Raw genomic sequence first — 22,803 nt, forward strand, 5'->3', positions numbered from 1 at the left:
CACCTGGTATTAGAGCCCACCTTGGGGAGGGTGAAGTCTGAGAGTCCCAAGAAGGTGTCCGAAACCAGAGATCGTTTTTACTACTAAGTTTTAAAATCCAAATCCCAGCTTCCTTGGACGGCATAGTTTGCCATCCGCACTCGGGACTCCCACTCACATCCTGCAAAGTGATTTAATAAGTGCAGTTTAAATTCCATTCTCTACGCCAGGGCCCCTAGGGAGGGGAGAGGGAACTGCGTGGCACCCTGACTCAGAAACTCCAGCCCAGGGGGGTGCGGGTCCCGCCGCCTGGCGGGAGGGAGGGTGGGTGTGGGTCCGGGGTGACGCGAGGGAGGTCGGAGGCGGTCAGCGACGAGGTGACGCGCGCGGGGACCGCGCTGCCTCAGCCCACGTGTCCGAGAGGTTTAAAAGTTGGCCGGCGCGTGGGGCTGTCAGTCTGGCGGCGGGGCGCGGGGAGCCGCGTGCCAGGGACGCGGTGCCACTGCCTGGGGACTGTGCGCGTGCAGCGCGGCGGGCGCAGCGCAGGCTCTCCAGTCCCGAGCTGCCCGCAGGCACCCAGATGCCGAGAGCCGCGAGCAGGCGCCCCGGGCCGCCCCCTGGAGAGATGACCGCCGCGTCCCAGATAGTGCTGCTGCTGCTGCTCGCCTGCAGCGCGGGCGCCTGTCAAGGTAAACCCGCTCTGCGCCTCACTGAACGCCCCTCCCGAGGTTTCTCGCGCCTTCCCCCGGAACCTCCCAGGCCTCTTGCGCCTCCTCCTGCCCCTCTCACCGCGCTCTCCTGCCTCCCTTTCTCGCCCCTTGTATTGGCTTCTGGGACTTTCCTTCACCTGGAGCCAGGGGATCCCCAAGTTCTGGCCCTTAACGACAGGGCGCAGATCACCACCCCAGGCAACTAGCAGTGCAGGTGCCAGTGCAGGTGCCAGCGGCAGGGTTGGAACGCTTTCCCTGTGTTCAGCCGAAATCTCCAGGCCGGGTGCATGGGCTGCCTGGCAGCTTGCAGGGCTTCATCAGACCCAGGGCTTCCCACCCTTGTGCCCACGGGTGACGGGAATTAAATCAGTGAAAAGTAAAATGCTTTTCCTTAGATTGCTATTACTGGAGGCAGTGATGGTTGAACCAAAACTAGTGAGTTTGGTGCTTTACCTGCTGATGTAAACTTGAAGAGTGTTTGTTCAGCTTCTTTGGTTAAGTGTGTTCCAGCCCTGTTCAGATAACCCCGAGCAGTGGAACACTCATTGTAGCGGCTTTGAAGGGATCAAGAACAGGTAAAGGGATCAACTGTATGGTAATGATGAAAAGTAGATCTTTTGTGGCCATCATGATGTTGAGAATGCAGATGTTGAATCATCAGGATGTACTTCTGAAAAGAATATATTATTAACCAATGTTATCCTTAATACAATTTTATTAATGATTAAAAAATAAAAGAACAGGCTCATGACTTAGAGATTTTAAGTCACCAAATCAGTGAAAGAGATAGACTTTCTTATCACGTGGAGTTGGAGAGGCAAGTGTGCAGACCAGCTTTCGTTCACCGCTGCAAATGAAGCCAGTGAGGGAAGAAAGGTCTTAATAACAACAGTGACTTCCTGAGCTTGGCTTAGAAGAAAGAAGTGAGAAAAGCAAAAGCAATGTCTGGAAGGAAAGTCTGAAGCTTGAGACTCAAGGCAGGTCACAGAACAATATGTTAACAGTTAAAAGGTTACTTTCCCTTCTCCCCTGATTTCTAAAGGTTAACCTCCAGGCACTGTAAGGTGACTATCATTCATTCATGCCCCAACTCTGAGCCAGCGGCCACTACCTGGCTAGTCACTGTCCTGCTAAGACCATGAATTTTCTAATTTTGTAGCATTTTCTCTTAGTTTCCATCTGCTCTCATCAGTGAAGTAAAGAATGTTTTGTCATGGTTCAGAACTTGAAACCACATCTGCAGCAACCTTTGAGAGCCTGTAGCCCTGCCAGTTATGAGAGGAGGGGAAACTGAAGCTATTCTTCTTTTCCTATTATGTTAACTTTAATTACTATCCTTACACTGCTTTTGATTTTCTCCTTTTCTTGAGGCTTCTCTCTCTCTCTCTCTCTCTCTCTCTCTCTCTCTCTCTCTCTCTCTCTCTGTGTGTGTGTGTGTGTGTGTGTGTGTGTGTTTGTGTATGCCTCTGCTTAAAAAGAAAAATACTTTGGCTATAAAATATAAGCATTCAGAGGTAGCTTGAACCTTCTCTAGCACATAGCTAGCAGTGATACAGCATAACTTGTGCAAAGTAATGTTAATCTTTTTCAATTTTACATTTGTTATTGGTAAAATTATAATGACGATTTTTATCTATGTTATTAAGGAAGTAGATAACCATTGTTTTATTTTTTTTCTTTTTATTTTTTTTAAATAATAAATTTTATTTTTATATTCCCCATACAATTGCAGCCCCCCCATTCTGACCCCAATCCCTCCCCTCCCGCACCCGCCCCCCTAAAAGTGTCTCTGGATAACCATTGTTTTAAAAGGTAGCTTTCTCTCTGTAAAGCAAATGTACTGCCTATGAAAGTTATATCTTACCGGCTTGCAGTGATTTTTTACATCAACAGGAAATAACTGCTTTTGGGGGAGGTGGGAGAATTTTCAGGGTATTGGTGATGGGCCAAACATGGAAGGCAGTGGGTATTTTCTGTCAAAGAGACAGTCTTGAATTTTATTTCCAAAAGAGTGTATCTGCTGGCTGGCCCATCATCTCATAAGCACCCCCAATATTTCCTAAGCGAAGGAATGAGACGCCTTTTTCACTACACAGAGACCCCATTAGATTACTCTTTTGTGTCTTCCTTCCCCTTTAGACCTCCTTTTGATGCTAAAAACTAATTTTATCCTTCTAAAAATGCGGTAGGAGGTGAATATGCTTTGTGATCTGCTCTTGTCCTGAATCCAGAAAGATTGCACTGGAAAGGAAGCGTGACATGCATAAGCAAAACTAGGGGATAATCTATCAAGATTAATCATTATGCAAGCTGCAACTGTATGCATCTAAAAACAACAAAACAAATGTCACAAAGCCAGAGGAAAATAAATTAGTGTCAATAAGTGCAGCATCATTGGCAAAAACTAGTTAGCAGAGCATGCAATAGCAATGAGAAGACAAAGGGCCAGCCACAGATTTGGTGGATGGAAACTGTACTATTATTGCAGTTTTTTGTAACATTATTAAAATAAAGAAGGAGATTTCCTAAAAAAAAAAAAGGGGGCACATTGTGGATGTGTGCAACAATCTGTGATTAGATTTGGCCTGTGACAGTAAGTGTTCAAGCCTAAATTAAGAAGTGTCTTTTCCTATTTAAGTTTACAGCCCAGTGATTTTCGAGCAGCCTTAAAGAGTTGTGCAGCTATCACAATAATGCAATTTTCCATCACCCTCAAAAGATGTCATGTCATGTCCTTTTATAGTCAATCCCAGTTCCTATCCTGAGCTTTAGGCAACAGCTAAACTTTCTATTTCTATAGATTTGCTTTTACCGGACACTCCATCTAAACAGAATTATCCCATATTTGGTCTTTTGCATCTGACTTATTTGACTTAGCATAATATGTCTGAGGTTCATCAATGTTGTAGCATGCATCATTAATTCATTCCTTTTTTATGACCAAATCGCATTCCACTCTGTGGATATACTATATCTTTTTACCAGATGGGGACATTTGCATTGTTTCTGCTTTGGAATTATTATAAATAATGCTTCTATGCACATTTATGCACATGTTTTTGTATTTACATGTAAATAACTTATTCTTGAGAGTAATGTATTTGTAATGCTATAAAGATTCACTTAATAGTAATTATTTTTCTTTATGTTGTCAAACACCTAGTTAAAATAGGGGACAGCAAGGTACCATACAAAATGAGAAATATAACCTGAAAATAAATCATGTATAAATATTTAAATTAAGAAGAAATATTGTAAAATTAACATGTGAGTAAAACTTTATTTTTAGGTGCGCCAATATTATCTCAAGGATTACGGCCTGAACAAGAGCTACAGTTGTGGAATGAGGTAAACAGTTATCCTCACATAATTTAGTGGAAACTTTACCCTTCTTTGAATTTATCATAGTAAACTCAAATAATGTGATTGATTTTTGGGACAACTACAATTTTACTAATAATCTGATATCATGATATTTAGAATTATTATGCTTAGTAAATGAAAGAATAGAATAGGAAAAAATTTTAAGAGAAATTCTCAGACTGGAATTAAAAAATGAACCAGCAATATATTGTCTATAAGAATTATACTTAGAGGGCCTCCCTGGTGGCTCAGCGGTTGAGCGCTGGGCTGTGAAGCTGTCCTCAGCCTCTGCAGCACCGGTTCGATCCCCAACCGCTGGGGAGAGTCCCACATGGCGCGCAGACCTTTCTTACCGCACCTGCTGCTCCCTTAGCAGTGTACTTCAGTCTTTCTGCCTGTTCTGTTCCCCGCTCTGGCTCTGGTGAATTTTCTCACCTTCCCACGCTTCTGACTGTACCCAGTGCTTGTATAAATAAATACTAAAATAAAATTAAAAGATTTGGGGAAAAAAAAGAATTATACTTAGAACCGAAAAAATATGTTGAGTTTTATTATATCAAAAATAAAAATTTCTTTCCATCAGAGATTCCATGGAAAGAGGTAAGAGCCTTTGAAAGAAGATATTGACAATATCTAAAACTAATAAAGGATTAATTTCTAGAATATACAAAAAACTTTCTACAAAAAATTAATTGAATAAGGACAGGAATCAAAAGTAAAAATAGTTGAAGAGTAGAACAATTTGCAAAAGAGGAAACCTAAAAGGACAACAAGCATCTAAAGAGATGCTCAAACTCATTAGTGACAGTGAAATGAAAGTTAAGACAAGTGTCACTTTTCATCCATGAGACAGGCAAAAAAACAGAAATCTGATAATGAAAAGTGTTAACAAGGATGTAGGGTACACATACCTTTATGTAATGCTGGTGAGGATGTCAAGTGGTAGAACCATCTGAAAGCAACATAAATATCACCATGTTCTAGCATTCACTGTCCTGGGTATGTAGCCCAAAGATATTCTCCTACAGATCCATAAGTGGAGGACAAATACTATGTGGTGAATTATAGCTTTGCTTATAATGCCAGGAGTTGGAGGGAACCCAGTTATTAATCTTTGGGGAGTGGGTAGGCAACACGTGGTGGGTGTACATTATGGAGCACTCTACAGCAGTTAGATGCAACATACTACATATAGTCAGTAACATGGATGGATTTCAAAGTATAATGTTAAGTTTAAAAAAAAGTGAGAAAATACCATACATCCACACAAAATAGCAGGGCAAATTTTATAAGAACATAAATGGAAGATACACATCAAATATACTAGAAGAGTTGCTTATGAAGGACGAAATGGGAAATGAGTCCAGTGATGATAGTGACCTATGAATTGAGGAGAATTTCTTTTGTACTTAAGCCACTGCAACAAAGCATTATTACTTATCAACAGGTCTTACAAACTGGGACTTTATGCAAGTCCTCGAATAATGTCATTTTATTCAATGTTGGCCAGGCTTTCCCCCCCCCCCCCTTGTCAATGTTATAATGAAATGACAGTGAACAAAATGACATAATTTGAGGACCTGTGGTACATAAGGGAAAAAATTAAATGGTGTCAAGGACTAAATAGTCTTTAATTGCATATAAATTTATACATTCTAAGATTCTCTACCTTGGTATATCAAAATATCTGCTAGAAATATATGAATAAGATAAAGAATAATTTAGACAGCAGATACTAACATCTAATGCAGAAACATTTTAGTTGGAAATCAATGGAAAATCTTTGAAAAAGTACATTAGATAATATAGCCGGGGGGAAACTCAAATACAACTGTAAAAAAGCACTTTGATTTTTTTGTAGAAAAAAGACATCAAGATGCTAAGAACATGCAGTTAACATTTCTGCTGGAAATTTTTTAAAATTATGGGGCTACTAAAACACTGGAACCACATACTTTTCAAACCATGTATGTAGACCTAACCATTTTCAAACTGATTTAACAATGGACTCTACAGAGTTCTCAAAAGCAATTAGTGGCACTTAAAAACATTAGGGCCAGCTGAGTAAAAATAAGCACCCAAATGGTGGGTGAGCAATGCTTCTGTTCCTTAAAAAAAGGAAAACAAAGACTAAACATCTTTGCAATTATCTCCTAATGTGATTATTTGGTGTTTTTTTTCCTTATTCTCATCAGACAATACTGGTGTACTTAACTAGTTAACCCTGAGGTTCAAGGGTTCTTTATTCTTGGACTTGGCAACCTCATAGATGGATAGCCTGGTCTGTGGGTGAACAGTTTTCAGCTTGAGGATGTGAAGTCTTCGCGTACCTAAACACTACAAAAATTTCAGGAGGTATCACTTCTTCCTACTCTACTAAAGCAAATAACATTTGAAGATGATATGTAAATATTGATTAAAGTGCAAAACTCAAAGGCATATCTTCTTATGTATGGAAACAACCCAAATGGCTTTCCCATCTCAATTGACTTCTCTTTTAATTTCCCCCCACAAGTTCAGTTTAATTAAAGAATGTTTATTGAACATTTATTCTGGAAAAATTGCATGTGGCGTAACTCCTGCCCTCCAAAAATTTATCACTCCTTGCCTGTGTTTATATATCCATGATTCTGGGTCTATGTGACATAGACCCAGAGAGGGAACAGATAGGTGGGTACAGTTGAGAGTAGAATAAAGCAATTCCCCAAATATTTGTTATAGAGAAGATGACATGTTCAGTGAGAATCAAAAATAGAAATACTGGGCCTCCCCAGTGGTGCAGTGGGTTGAGCGCTGCGCTGTGAAGCTGTCTGCAGCCTCCTCAGTGTGGGTTCGATTCCCAGCCGGCCAGGGAGAAACCCACATGGCGTGGCAGACCTCTCCAGCCTCACCTGCTGCTCCCCTCAGTGGTTTCTTCGGTCTGTCTGCCTGCTCTGCTCCCCATTCTGTCTCTAGTGAATCCTCTCACCCTCCTGCGCCTCTGACTATACCCCAGTTCTTGTATATATAAATAAATCTTAAAAAAAAAAAATGATACTGTTGTGGCTTGGGATTTCCAGGCAGAAAAACCATTTAAAAAGAGAGAGAGAGAGAGAGAAATACTTCTCTATAATTTTGCATATTTTTATTATTCTCTAAAGTTGAGAATCTTGTATTTTAGGATGTGTTCAACTTGGAACCAATAGGGGGTTGAGAAATTATAACTGAAGGACATGATAATCCTCCCTCAGTTTGGTATGAAAAATAGAAATTAAATTAAACTAATCTGAACTAGAAGCGTGCTCCCTGAGATATTGTGCAATAAATTGGAATCAATCTAAACCATCCCAGACAGATACAAATCATTACCATTTTTCAATCCCATTGTAAAAGGCCGCCATGAACAACTCCAGACATCTAGCATAGTGCTTAACTTCTCAGCAGTTGTTAAATGATTAATATAAATTTCATACTACAGGTTAAAATCTTTCAAATTTTCTTGTTAGGATAAAAGCTGAGAATAGTTAGTTGCCAACTGTGATTCAATTAGCCTTCATTGTAAAATAGAGCCCCTTTCTAATGCTGGCTCCTTGGTAGATAGCAATTAGATTCATGTGTAAGAATTTTACGGTATGATATTTATCATTTAGCACATATTATGCTATTGTCCTACTAATTTAGATGGTGTGGTTTGATTTACATGTTATAAAGAATCACGTGGTAACAGAATTCTACTTTATTTCAAGGCCATTTTTTGGTCATCTCTTACAACTCTCAGACTCAATAACCCAAAGATTTTTATCTCAGTATTTCATGCATATTTAAACTTCCTGGAGAGAATTTCCACACCTAGATAGCAATCCAAAGAACACAAAAACACTAATTGGAAAAGAAACCTGCACTCTCATGTTTATAATAGCACTATCTACAATAGCCAAGATATGTAAACAACATAAATGACCCAAAACAGATGAATGGACCAAGAAGATGTGGTACATATATACAATGGAATACTACTCAGTGATCAAAAAGGATAAACTCATACCAAACTAAATGACGTAAGTCAGAAGGAAAAAGATTAATACCAAATGGTTTCACTTATGTGTGGAATATAGAGAAAATAAACAAAAGGTCAGATAAAGACAAACCTTGAAAGTTGACCATATATCTGAGGCATGTAGCAGTTGTAGTGAGAGGGAAAGGGCTGAAAAGAGTAGGAGAAGAACACACTGGACTATGATTAAGGCTACCACAGGGGGATATGTGGGGGGAGCAAAGGGTACAGAGGGTCCAATGGATAATTACTGCAGCTTTGGTGGTGGGTGTGATGAAATAACATGCTATTACAGAGTTGTAATCCTATACCACTAAGACATATACTGTGTTGTATATCAACATTTCTTCAGTAAATATAATTTTACAAAAATAAATAAATAAATGTGCTGATTATCCTTAGCAACAATGATTGGGAAAGTATATCCATGTGACTGGGAGTGAATCTTAGGGAAAACCAATTCCAGGACTTTCTTAGAAAGTTTAAGAGTCTCCTCTTTCTCAGATCCGGAACTTCAATTAATGTTACATAGGTGACTTGACTTTGTAAAATCTGCTTTTCGTTTCCTGTCTATTTACAAAATGTAACTGACATTTCTGTGTTCTGCAGATAGACGATGCTTGTTCATCCTTCCTGTCTATTGATTATCAGCCTCAGGTAATTCCACATGAAGGTATTTCCTAATGTTGTAGATAAATATTTTTGTAGTGCTGAAATACTCCATTTTTTCCTTTGGAACTGTCATTACTTTATAGACGTGTTAAAACATGTCTACATATTAGAAACTATTATGTCATCTTCAGGTAATAATCAGTGCTATGAGCTTAGGTTTGTAAAGTGCTAGGGCTTTTATCACTAGATAAAGTAAATTTGCAGGTAATGTGTACATATTATAGAAAATAAAATGCCACTTTTAAAATCAAATTGTGTTGGATTTAAAATAATGTTTCTATTGCTGTATTTTGAAGCTGATATCCTGTCCAACACTGAGTGTGAAACCCATAGAGAAATAAACTGACAGAAAAAGACTTTAAAAGAACAAAGTATCATTGTAAATGAAATGTCAGTGAAATGTTGATTTGTGAGTGTGGCCTTAGATCTGATGCCAAGTATATTTGCTAGAACTGCTCCCAGAATTAAACTGGAGTTAGGTTGTGACTCAGGGTCTCTAGCCAGAGTCAAGTTTTCTGCCACAGGGCAGAGACCAGACATAAACAACCATCCAGAAAGCTGGCTCCCTAATAGGAAAGGGCTGAACAGAGCTTGCCCAATATCCTTCTCCCAATCTATCATCTATTGGGTAACTCCTCTTCCTATGGGAAAGAGTTAAGACAGGATTGGGAGGGAGGTGTGTTAGTGTAGCTCCTGTAATTGAAAACATGAGAAATGGGAAATGTGTGTCCTTTTTATACCCTCCCCTTTGGACACTGCTTCTTGTGTCTGCAGTTCTCTGAGGCAGGTATATCATAGTTAGCTTCAGTGTCTTGACTTTCTTAATTAGTATCACTAATCTCCTGCAAAAAGAAGAGGACTCAGCAGAGTCTTCATGGCACCCCTGGTCATGATGTCTTAACTTTCAACATAGTCCTTCCAGAAGATCATCCTGGCCAGTGTAGAGAAACAGTTTTGTGTCTGTATTTCTCCTTGTGTTGTCATTGTCCTGTCTCAATCCATTCCTTTGTTGGCAGGGAATCATTTGTAGAAAGTTAGAGGCATTAGATGGTAAGGCATGATCAGGATCACAATAGATGATATTTATGAATAATATGTCAAAACACTCAGGGAGCACTGATGGATCAATGATTTGTAATAGATATTGATCATCAGCAAGCTTTTGCATTGTGTTTGGAATTCAGGAACACCCCGAGGATGACTTTTAATTTCCACAATAGTGAAAGGATGAATTTTTAAGCACTTATCTAAACATCAAAATAAACTAAGTTTTTTTTTTTTTGGATATGAATACTATGCACCTTTTGAGGAGAGTTTGGTCCTTTTAGTAAGGAATCTTTTACATTAACCAAATTAACTTTAAAAACCATTCATTTTCACATTAACTCTTATTTTATTGTTTATGCTGTTATACATTTTTACTTCATAGAAAATAAAGGATTTTTAAGGTCCACAAATAAAATGTTAGTATGAGAAAAATCCATGAAGAGTGGCTGTGGCTATACCAGAATTAGGGGATGAGGGAAATGCAATTTGTTTTGAAACTTTTTCTGTTAAACTTCAACCTCACTTCCAAGCCTCATCCACCTTAGAAGTTGCTTTCTTAGGAGACATTTATTCTCCTCATAAATTTATTTCTTCCTTGAGTTGAGAGATACATCTTTAACACATGATTATTTCTTTTTATTGTTTTATCTTTTACAGCATTTCTAGATTGGCAATGAAAGGAGCTTTCAGGGATTTATTTCCAGATTTCTTTTATGAGTTGACCTGTGTTTACCTGTTCTTGAAGGGGGAAAGTGAGAGAGGAGGTTTCAGTGGCCATGCTCTGCTTTTCCTCTCATCCAGGTCCCAGCTTCAGGCTTAACTGTTATTACCAATGCAACACAGGAATGTCTAGAGGTCAGAAGAACTGTTTAGAGGTCACTCTGCCAACTATTAGCCTTCGTGCTATCAGGCAAGTGACAAATCTTCCAGGAAACTCACTTCCTTCATGCATGAAGAATAACAGTTTGTGTCCTGATACCTCACAGCTGTGCATGAGTGTTTGGTGATTTATTAAAGCACTATATAAATAGGAGCCATTTGATTATTATTAATAAATAACCCAACAATTTGCATAGTAGACAAACAAATGGAAAAAGACAAGGAAGATCTCTGATGCTAAGAAGGGTGCTCAGAGAAGCTGTTTCATGACTCTAGCCATATCCTGAACTACAACCAACCATGCTAAACATGCACTGTTCAATGGCTGAGAATATTAGTGGCCCTAAATGATCCTACTGATGAGTATTCTAAATTAAAAAGTAACTGCAGCTGTAAATCAAGGTTTGCAGGTCACACATTTTTAAATGCTGCTGTTAACTAATTGCTATGCACTTGGACCTTGCAAAGAGCTTTACCTCTATTTAATCCTTCCAAGAGCTCTTGACAGTGATGTTTTCATCCCTGATTTATGGCTGAAGACACTGTAGTTTAGACAGGTTAGGTAACCAGCCCAAGGTAACACAATTTGAAGAGTAGGAATAGGATTTGCACAGATACAGAGTTAACAGGCTGCTCAACTCTGTAGCCCATGTTTTTAACTACTCATTATATTGCCCCCTCCATTGTTCTGCTTCCTCATTTCTTCAAATTACGTTTATTAAGTAGTTAATTGTGGTACTACTGTGTGAAATTCTGTGCAAAGTAGGTTTCGCCCCTGCTTGTCCATTTGTGCCACTCCCCAACACGCCCAACTGGCTGCAAACCACAAGGAGCTCTGCCCTACTTCTGTGCTCAAATGCTTTGAAAAACCTGATCCTGGGTGTGCAGTCAGCAGCCTCGAAGCGTGGTAACTCAGATTAGGTGCACCTCGCACAGCATCTTCCCCTCCAACACCCATTGTTTGCAAGCAATTGCAGGGTTTTCAAATTAGTCAATAATGAGTAATAATCAGAGAGGTTCACAGTTTTGGCATGCAGATTCAGACTTTATTACAAGCTGGAGAGGATAATCCCTCTTTTGGCATTGCCTTACCTACTGTTAGTCACAGAATTTCATGGGCTCTTAGCAAGTACTGAGAGCTATGAATCTGAACCACAGTGGAAATTTTAATCAGCCTTAAACATACAGTAACAGGGTTTCTTTTTTCCGGTTGGAAGGAAAGTTTTACTCATAAGAGCCAAGTTTTTGTCATGTGAGAAATCAAGAGATTCCAATACAGTTTCTATTAACCACAAGAAGGATTCTGGGTAATGGGACTATCTCTGTGGTCCTGACATTCTACAGTTTTATCTTCTCCACAAATGTTGTTAAAGCAAAAGCGCCTCTATATCTTCTCATTTCCATTAGGCATCCAGTGCACTGGAGGAGCTTTGCCTCACAATTATGGGGATTCTACCAAAGCCCCAGGTAAGTGTGGAATCGTATTTTATTTACAGGCAAAACACTGCCCAGTGAATTCCTCCTGGAAGCAAACATACCCAATTTAGGAAGCATGCCAAGGGGAGCTAGAAGAGGATAAATTGGTTTGGATGAGAAACAAATACTTGAGTTGCTCTACTGTCTGAGAATTTAAATGTAATGTCATATTAATGCAAACTGGAAAATCATTGTTCCCCTCTGTAGGGCCTCAACTACAAGCTTACCCAGTGCTAAATGGCGGGAGATGAGAAAGCAGGACACAAAATCCATATGTGTGGAGCACAGTATCTATTAGGAGGCAATAGATGAAACACAGGTAGCAAAGGTGGCAGTGGCAGTCCCCTGGGCTCCAGCCACAGCAGTGTTACGTGTCCTGTGAATGCTAGTAAGAGGCCCAAGAGAGGCCAGCCCTGAGGAGACCTATTAGCTTTTTTTCCCCAAAGATTTAATTTTGTTTATTTGTACATACAAGAACTGGGGTGTGGGCCAGAGGTGCAGGGGTGGTAAGAATATTCACCAGAGACAAAGTGGGGAGCAGAACAGAGAGATCTACTAAAATACACTGCTTTGGGGAGCAGCAGATGAGACAGGAGAGGTCTGCTGTGCCCTGTGGGTCAGCTCCCTGACCGGGGATCAACTCAGGCCACAGTGGCTGGCGATAGCTTAATAGCACTGAGACTTTAACCCCTAAGGCACCCAGAAGCCTCCCCCACTAGTTTTTATATGATTTATAGACAAAGCCAGCACAGGGCCAAGTTTAGGCCTAGTTTACACAAGTATGTTTGTGCATGCAAACTATACATCAAGGTTATATATTGTTTACTGCTTTCTGCACATGCAGATTATGTCTCAAGGTTACGTGTTATCTATTAGACCATCTGTGCTGGAAGGTCACTGGGGAAAACAGTCTGAGATACTCCAAGAAGACTGTGTTTTCCCATGGACCCTACATCCTCAAATGTAGATGTGTTCCAGTTCTGATAAGAGAAATTCGGAGTCATTTTGGTTCCTTTTCACTCTCTGATTCATAGCACAGTTGGACAACAGATGCATCTTTTTGAGCTTGGAGATTAAGATATTGTACTTTGTTAGAGAGAAGGACATTAAGAATATGGTGATGGTGCACAAGTGAATTGGTGGTGGGAATTTTACAGGGACTACATCTGAGAGGAGAAAGCGAACATGAACAAATGATGAATAAAAATGAACAATGATGTAAAATATACATAAGTAAATAAATTAAAAAAAAATAAAACAGCGTAAGGCCTCCCTGGTGGCACAAGGGGCTGTGAAGCTATCTGCAGCCTCTGCAACACGAGGTCCATCCCTGGCTGGTCAGGGAGCTACCCACCTGGCGCAACAGACCTCTCCTGTCGCCTGCTGCTCCCCTCAGCAGTTTATTTCAGTCAATCAGCCTGTTCTGCTCCCCACCCTGGCCTGTCTCTGGTGAATCCTCTCACCACTCCCCCACCCCTGCACCTTTGGCCTGTACCCCAGTTCTTATATGCATAAATAAATAACTCTTAAAAAAATAAATAAAACAATGTAAATACAAAAATCAGTTGTAATTGTCAAAATCAGTTTGAAAATTATATTCTTATGATGTCTGATAATTTGTTTCTTCTTATTTCCTTATTAAAGATAAGAGCCTCTGGCTTAGAATTATATGTTTCTTTGGCCATTCCAATTTAACCTATGATCACTGATACATTCTGACTTGTTTACCTTTTACATACAAGAGTTCAGAGAGGCCTTGCTATTTTGAAAAGTGAAATCATTCAAGTGTGTGTCTTTCCAGTGTTTGTAATGGTGACATTTTCCCCAAAATTTCACTTTTCTTCCTAATTAAGATAAATTACTATGTTCTCTATAGCCATTATTTTACTTTTGTGTTATAAAGCAAATGAGAATAAGAAAGAATAACCCAAAAAAGGGGGGATCATATGACTCTTCTTAAAAACAAATTTTCGGACATAGAGAAGATTATGAAATAAAGCAAAAACAACTCATAATTTAGTGATAACACCTACAAATATTTTTAAATGATATGATACAATCTTATAGCATTGTAAACTTTAACTATATGTTATTATTATACATAATATGCATTACAACTTTATAATGCATAATATAACAATATTTATGTTTCTTTTTAACAGGAAACAGATGAAAAAGATGATACCAAAAGGGTAAGGTGATTTCCACAAATATATACATTAAAAAATAATAAATGAAACCATTAATCATCAATAGTAAAGCTCACTTCCTTTTTTTTTTAATAGTTCTTATTTCATTATTCAAAGACACAGAAGTTGGGCAATTCAAATGTTGTGGTAAGTTGGGAATTACTTCTTATTAATAATCACTAGTATTTTTTTTCTTTAAAAATCTGGTTTTGCAGTATATCTAATAGAGCTAGATTAAAATTCATGTTTTTCAGTTTAAGAGTTTATATGTGGGTAAACAAATGGAATTAAATATTTATTATACATTTATATTTCAATAACTACATGTATATTAAATCAATTCATTTATCCAACAATTACTTACTGAGTATCAACTTTGTGCCAAGCACAATTCTAGGTACTAAAAATATAGCAGTAAATTAAATATAAAATAAAGCAAGAAATCCTTGTCTCATGAAATTTACATTCTAGAGGCAAAGGAAAAAAAACAAATAATAAACTAAAATGTATTGTTTTAGATGACATGTAGTACGGGGGGGGGGAATAGTTTTATTCAAAGGCATTTTAAGAATCATTGTAAAAGATGATTGTCAAAATGTAATTAAATGTAACTAAAAATATCCAATTTTCTTCCTAATATCTCTTTATTTGTAAATAAGCATTTAATGTGAGAATTTACTAAAATTCGCGAGAATTCATTGCACTTATTTTTTAAAAAATAATTTGTTTTATTTATTTATTTATGCATACAAGAGCTGGGGTATAGGCCAGACCTGCAATGGGGTGAGAGGATTTGCCAGAGACAGAGTAGGGAGCAGAACAGGAGGGCTGACTGAAATTTCCTGCTAAGGGGTGCTGTCTGCGGTGAGACAGGAGAGATCTGCTGCACTACGTGAGTTAGCTCCCTGGCCAGGCATTGAACTCTGCAGTGGCTGGTGACAGCTTCATAGTACTGAGACTTAACCCCTTGCACCACCCAGGAGGCCTGCATTGCACTTTTTAATTGTGTGGTTTTAATGATAGATTTTCTTTCTATGTATGGATTAAAAAAAAATGCTAACCAATCTACTCTGGTGCTTAAGTCTAGAATACTCAGTAATTATTTGACTACAATATTTTTTATAAGCTTGTGACTCATTGATCTATTCAGGAAATGAGGAACATAGTGTATTTGAAACCTGTGTGTACTTGTGGAAAGGTAACTGTAATCTTAAACTCAGTTTTAAGTGTTTATCACATTGAATATTCTTACATATAAAGGAGTGAAAGTTAGTTTATACTGGTGTTAAACCAAATACAAATTGAATTGGCTAACATAGCTATCACATAGGACTCAAAGTAATCCATTTGATAAATGAATTTAATGTTTGTTGCCTATAAAATGAAACTATCATGTATCCACCTGTCTTAAATGTACGTTCCTTTTTTTCTGCTTAGCATCTTTACGTTTGGAGAAAACATATCTTAGTCACAGTTTTCACAATCAACAACACGTTGCCATTTTATGTATTCCCTGTTATCTTGTTCCATATGTTCAGTTTTAGATAAAAGATATCATTTATCAAGGAGTTTGCCAGATGTGTGCACAGTGTAATCTTCCAGACAAACATTTTCATGATGGAAAACTGATTCTCACACAGTTGGTTGCATCTGTCCCAAATCATTTTAAGGAAGTGTGGAAGCAGACAGGTTTTGCCCCTCAGAGATGCAGGCAGGTGTTTTATTTATTGGCAGCTGATGACAGAGCGGAGGCCCTCAGGACAGTGTGTCTTCAATAGGATGACAAAGATCCTGGTGTAGAGCTACCCAATTGTATCCCCACTCTTAGCTAATTAATTCTCTAGGCTTTTGAAGCGCTCTCAAAGGACTGTCTTAGACAACATCATTCTTGTTCTTTTTCGTCTGGAGCAAATCTGGTGGGTAAAAACAAAAATAAACAAATAGGAAACTGTCTTTATGCTCAACGCTGAGAAGCCTTTTTGCTCATTGTGTGTGTTTGTGTCTCTTAGTCGTCGTCTGTTGTGCATCCGCTGCTGCACCTCGTTCCTCAACTGCATGAGAGAAGAATGAAGAGGTTCAAAGTGGACGTATGTAATGTCAATTGCATGCCGCACTGTGTGGGGCAGCCCTTTCTGTAATTCCCAGTTGTGGTGGTGTATCCTTCTTGAGGATAAACCCTACATACAGCCCAGTTAATCTGTATAATGGCATCTGTATGCAGAGGTATTTCCATACTCAGGAAGAATTGGACTCCTCCCCACATTAGGTCTTTTTTTTTTTTTTAAGATTTATTTATTTATGTATACAAGAACCGGGGGTACAGGCCAGAGGTGTGTTTGTGGGGTGGGGCAGTGAGAGGATTCACCAGAGACAGGGTGGGGAGCAAAACAGGCAGATCTACTGAAATACACTGCTGAGGGGAGCAGTGGGCGAGACAGGAGAGGTCTGTGCCATGTGGGACACCTCCCTGGCCGGGGATTGAACTCGTGCTGCAGTGGCTGTGGTCAGCCCCACAGTGCCGCATCTCAACCCCTTTCGCCACCAGGGAGGCCCCACATTAGGTCCCTTCCAACTCTACCTGTGGGCAGTGAGGAAAGCTGGGGTGAGTTCCCTTCCAAGGGCCATGGCCCTCTCAGTGAGAAAATCTGGTCCTGATTTAAGAAAGGACATACAGCAGTGTGCCACTCATAGGGCATAAAAGGAAAGACAACTTACTGTCCCTCTCTGTACAACTTGGCAAATGGCCAGGGTGACAAATTCTATCCAAGAATTAAAATGTTAGTAAACCTCATGCAGTGAATATGTCAGAAACTAAAAATAGATGTTTTTTTCCCACATTAACAAAAATAGCACCCATATCTAGTCTCTATGTTTAAGATGAATATAACTGAGTTATCACATCTTTAACTAGAAGTTAGGTTTTTTTTTTATTGTCCTGATAAAAAAAGAATGATGATGTTAGGCCTCCCCGGTGGCGCAGCGGTTGAGCGCTGGGTTGCGAAGCTGCCCGCAGCCTCTGCAGCGCTGGTTCGATCCCCGGCTGCTCCCCGGCCACCTGAGGAGGGTCCCGCATGGCGCGCAGACCTCTCCTGCCGCCCGCTGCTCCCCTCAGCAGTGTACTTCGGTCCTTCTGCCTGCTCTGCTCCCTGCTCTGGCTCTGGTGAATTCTCTCACCCTCCCGCGCTTCTGACTGTACCCAGTGCTTGTATAAATAAATAAATCTTAAAAAAAAAAATAGTAACCGAAAAAATTTCATGAGAATCATAAAATGTTAAATTCTTTCCCATTAAATGAATTCTTTTCCTTTAAAATGAAATGTTTTAAGAGGATAACCCCTCAAAATATACCCATTGTATAATGGATTTGTTTCTGTTTGGTATATTTTATTATCATTATCTGTAAGTATAAGTTATATACTCTTGAAGTCTCATGGAATATAGTTTATCGACACTTTCACTTAATTTAAGCTAAAGTTCCTATAGAAATATTGTGCATTTAAGTTCTGACACAATTCTTTGTTGTGTTTTTCCCTGTTCACATGTTAACACATACAATAGATATTTTAAAGAAATTACTTCATTCTAACAATATGTTGAAAGGAGATTTTATATGTAGTTAATTATTGTCTTTCTACTTATTGATGAATATGTGTACAGCTACAACCTTCCTGAAAATAGAATGTTATATTGATAAGAAAATTAATATAAAATATAATGTCTGATGATACTGCTAGTTGCTGAAAATTCTTCAGCTAAAGAAAAAGATTATTTATTGATGTGAATTATATATTCAAGTCCTTGATTCCCCTTTAGTTATGATAATTGAAAATAACTTTGAACCTCCCTATAATGTCAAGAAGAATGTGAATTTATTTTTTTTTATTAAAAAAACCTTATTTTCTCTTCCAGGAAGAAATCCAAGTTCCTCCTGCAAGTAAACGTCAAAGAATGTTTGCATTCAGGGTATGCACATACTGTGTTTTTAAAAAATCAATAGAAAAATACTTTCACTACGTCATGAGTTTTAAGTTTTGAAGTTTACTTATAGCTTTATGACATCAGGTGTTACAGTATACTTATTAAATCACCTTATTAGTTTAATACCGTGACATCTCTGTTCTCTAATCTACTAGTCATATTTGTAATTCTCTAATTACATTCACCTGTTTCACAGTTCTATTCCATAACACTTCAGGTGCAAGAAGTGAGTTTCTTGCTCACTTTATTCTCTAGATTTTGAAGCTCATTTACTAAATTTTTGATTCAGTAGACTGGAAGAGTGTCACATTTTCACAAGTGTTTAAAAAAATTCAACTACAAGAAGAGGCAAAACATTGTAATTGCATTTCATATTTGTATATCCAGATTGTGGATGAAATGTGAGTTTCTTTTTAAGCAGCTCTATTTTCTAAAGTATTTGTATAATTAATACATTAGCAGAGATTTTTCATTTATTCATTTTGGAGCTATTTATTGAAGTCCTACTATGTGCTGGGCAATGTACCAAAGGTTAGAAATATAAAGACAGGATTTCATTCTTATGCTCTACGTTTGCAGCCTCATATAGGACATATTGATAAACAAATACAAAATGCTATGTTAATTGTCCCTTCAATCCAGGACTGTGATTTCTAGAAAAATGTAGTCACACAAGTCTGCAGAGTGGAGGAGTTACAGAGAATGCTGTCAGGGTTAAGTTTGAAGAATTAGCAAGAATTTGCCAATGAAGTATTTAGCTAAGGAATTTCAATTTTAATGTGAAGGCTAAGGCAGGATTTGATTTTGGAATCTAGTTATAACAAAATAGACAATGGGTTGAAGGAAAGAACAAGACTAGATGGACAAAAACAATATTAAACAACCTTGACTTAATTTGGTTAATTTAATTTCACATCAAAATAAAATTGTGAACATTTGTTTTTAAACTTTGGGGATTTCAATGAAATAAACAAAATCAAATAATGTAAAATTTAATGTTGTCCTCAGCAGCTTTAGCATCATCCGGAACTTATTAGAAATGTAAGTTTTAGGGTACCACTCTTAACTTGTAAAAACTCTAGCTGTGTGATCCAACAATTTGTGTTGGAACAAAACCTCCAAAGATTCTGATGTCCATTAAAGTCAAACACTTATTGAGATCAGTATAAGCTGTGAAATTTAACTAGGAATGTTAATTTTTCTCCTTAATTATACTGATTTTTATTTCAATTTATTATTTTGTAGCCACGCAATGGGAGAAGGTCAGAAGATTACATTTAAAATGGTGTGAGAAGAAACAAAGCAAGCAAACAAACAACAAAACAAAAACAAACCCTTAGAATGACGACAGATGTTGGTTATCAGAGGAGAAGGGGGCATGGGTGGGAGGACTGGGAGGGGAGGGTCAATTGGATAGTGGTAGATTAAAACTAGATCTTAAGGGGTGAACATGATATGTTAAATACATTTGTGAAACTGTACTCCTGAAATTTATATGGTGTTGTAAATCAATCTTACCTCAATAAAATAAAGTGGTATGTGCTTCAAAATTCAATTCAGTTTGAAATTTTCTGTCATTTTCAGATATTCACGAATTAAACTATGCTCAGTATATTTATATTATTTGACTGAAGGTCACTAATGTTCTACACGAATACTACAATTAGAGGGACTATAATGATTGAGCCTAGTTGTGAGGACTTTGATGAAAAATGCTAGTATTTTAGGACTAGCTTTGCTTTGTCCATGTCGTATACTCCTAAGACTATGTCACAATGGCCATCATAATTGTTTTTAGAGACGTTGAATTTATTATCATTTGTTATCAGGAATTACATTCTTATTTTGGTAATTGCTGTCCAAATAATGGTCCAGAACTTAGTGAATGTATCTCTGTCTTCCAGATGACCCATATTCAAAGATTCTTTATAAAGAAATAACTTACCATTTATAGGGAACTAAGAAAATATGAAAAGATGTGCGAGTATGACTTCTAATTTGAGATTCCTAGAGTCTCTACCTCAGTGCTTGAGTTACAGTAGATAATTAGCAGCTACTGAATGCCCTTACATGTTTAGTCAATATATTATTAATAATATCTTGTCAGGCTTTGATTTTTAAGTTAAATCAAAATTCAGAGTGATAAACTTATACCACATAAATACAAATATATTCTACTAACTTTATGTAATCCTAAATGCAGATACCATGATTAGTATATTTTTACAAATATTTCATTCATATGACTAATCTCAACCCTTAAATACAGATTTATCTTACAAATGTTAAAATTCTTAATATTTTCTCATGGGAAAAAAAATCAAAACACACTATTTCTAATCAAAGGAGACATCAACACCAAAGTTTTACAGTATGTAGGAAATGAAGATAATAAAAGCATTGTATATTAACACAGGACTGCCAAAACCATAGCCAGTGGAAAATTCAATGTTTTCAACACTATCAAGCAAGAAAAGATGAGTGGATTAAGACTAACACTGCAAGTTTATAAAGAGCAACAAGCTGAACCTCAGGAAAGTAAAGAGAAGAAAATTGTAAAGTCAAAGATGAAATTGCTAAATTATAAAATAGTAAAGTAGAAAATTGATAAAACAAAAATCTAATTCTTTGCAAAAATCAAAATTAAAATGAACTAATAATTAGCCTAGCCTAATCAAGAAAAAAAGGCAGAAACCAAAAGTATACACAAATGTATATGAAAAGAGAAACTCTAAGCCAGGTATAGAAGAAATGGAAATTATAGAAGAGTACTTTTCAAAGTTCCTGTTATGAACTTATTATTATGAAGCCTCATTAGCCCAGTGGGAATTCCTATTAGTAATCAAGTAGGTCCACCCTATTTATAAATATCAGCACAAAAATTTTAAAGAAATATTAGTAAATAGTTAATAGTAAATAGTAAATAATAGTAAATATTAGTAAATATTAGTAAATTAGTAAATAGAAAAATATGGTTCCATGAAGTTTGTTCTAGCCTCTCAGGATAGTTCAGCATTAGAACATCTATTAAACTATTTTCACTACTGGAAGAAAATGTATATGACCATTTCAATAGATGCTTTTGGTAAAATTCCAAATCAATTTCTGATGTCTTAAAGAAGATTCTATGAAAAGAGATGAATCCTTTCCTAATGTTATTTATATAAGCTTTCAAACGAAGTCAGTAGCAGACTTGATAGCATCTCCACTAATGTCAGGTGCAAAAACAGGATACACTGTCAATTTTCTTAATGTAGTTCTTATTGCATTAACCCATTCAGTGAGACAAGAAAGACATAAAATATACAAATATTGGAAAGTGAAGAAAAAATATGTGTTCATGGAGGGTATAATTAGAAACTTTCATTTTCAATATTTGGCATTAACTCCCTTTTCAGCAAAAGCTTGTTTAAATTATGTCCATGTTAAGAATATGAACATTTTTTCATTTCTCAAGGAACAGAGAACAAAGAGTTAATGGAAAAGAAACTTATTTGATGATTTTCTTTTATATTCTACAAATGTGGAGGGTATTTACAAAATGTGAACAAAAGCAATTTAATACTGAATGGGAAAGAAAAAAAGTCTGTGTTTATAACACTAAAGTAAGTTGAAATTGTCCACAAATGTGAAATGGAATTTAATACATGATTTGAACAATTTACTGAAAAATTTTCTCTGAAATTGAGAAAAATAGGTTTATTTGGATTGTTCCCAAAATTAGGGGCTCCACAAATTAGTTCACTCAGGATTTCATTTTATTTTGTCAATAGATAAATAGTTCGGTGATTATTTTTTTCTTGTTTTTCTCTTCTGATTATCTGAGGCCTTGCTTTGTTCTGATGAGTTATAGTTCCATAGAAAGTGGTTAGAGATAAAATAGGATGATTGAGTTGCAAATACACACAAAAAAAAATACAAAAAGAAAACTGCAACTTTTGAAGTATTTTATCCACAAATCTTGTTATCTATATGCTTTAGGAAACCACTTTTTTATATAGCAAAATACCGTTAAAATTTTGGAAAATACAGAGAGAATAAGCGTCAGAGACTAAATGATAGCTATTTTTCAGTATGTATATTTTTAGCTAAGAAATAGCTCAGATGTCAATTTTATCATATATAACAAAAATTTTAGAGATGTTAATATATGAGCCTTATATACACACATTCATATACTCATTTATACTTGGATCTCACTTGATTTTTCTTACTTTACAGGATACCAATTATTATCCACAGAGACAACAACGTGGAATACAAAACACACTGACAGTTTGTTTTCTTCTCAAAACAACCCTGGCTAAGTTTACCATATTTGAGATCCCTGTGTTGCAAACATTCTCAGTAAAAATTGATGAAGATTGTAAATGTTTAATTTATGAAAATTAAAAAAGCAAAGCATCAAAATATTTTTCTTAGTGTTGTAATGATAGTGTGTAATAAACTGTAATGACACCCTTTGATCACTGCTGCTT

General features: G+C 37.1%; 1 protein-coding gene across 1 annotated transcript; it reads left to right on the plus strand.

Annotated features, from left to right (window-relative positions):
• Window positions 1-559: 559 nt before the first annotated feature.
• On the plus strand, window positions 560-18,730 carry NMU (neuromedin U; the record flags this gene model as incomplete). Its single annotated transcript, XM_084233010.1, has 9 exons — window positions 560-668; window positions 3,979-4,037; window positions 8,695-8,742; window positions 12,091-12,150; window positions 14,322-14,351; window positions 14,445-14,492; window positions 16,358-16,435; window positions 18,257-18,310; window positions 18,713-18,730. The coding sequence occupies 9 exons, from the start codon at window positions 560-562 to the stop codon at window positions 18,728-18,730; spliced, it is 504 nt and encodes a 167-aa protein (XP_084089136.1).
• Window positions 18,731-22,803: the final 4,073 nt, after the last annotated feature.

The sequence above is a fragment of the Talpa europaea genome (genome assembly GCF_964194135.1).
Source record: "Talpa europaea genome assembly, chromosome: 5".
NCBI classification, from domain to species: domain Eukaryota; kingdom Metazoa; phylum Chordata; class Mammalia; order Eulipotyphla; family Talpidae; genus Talpa; species Talpa europaea.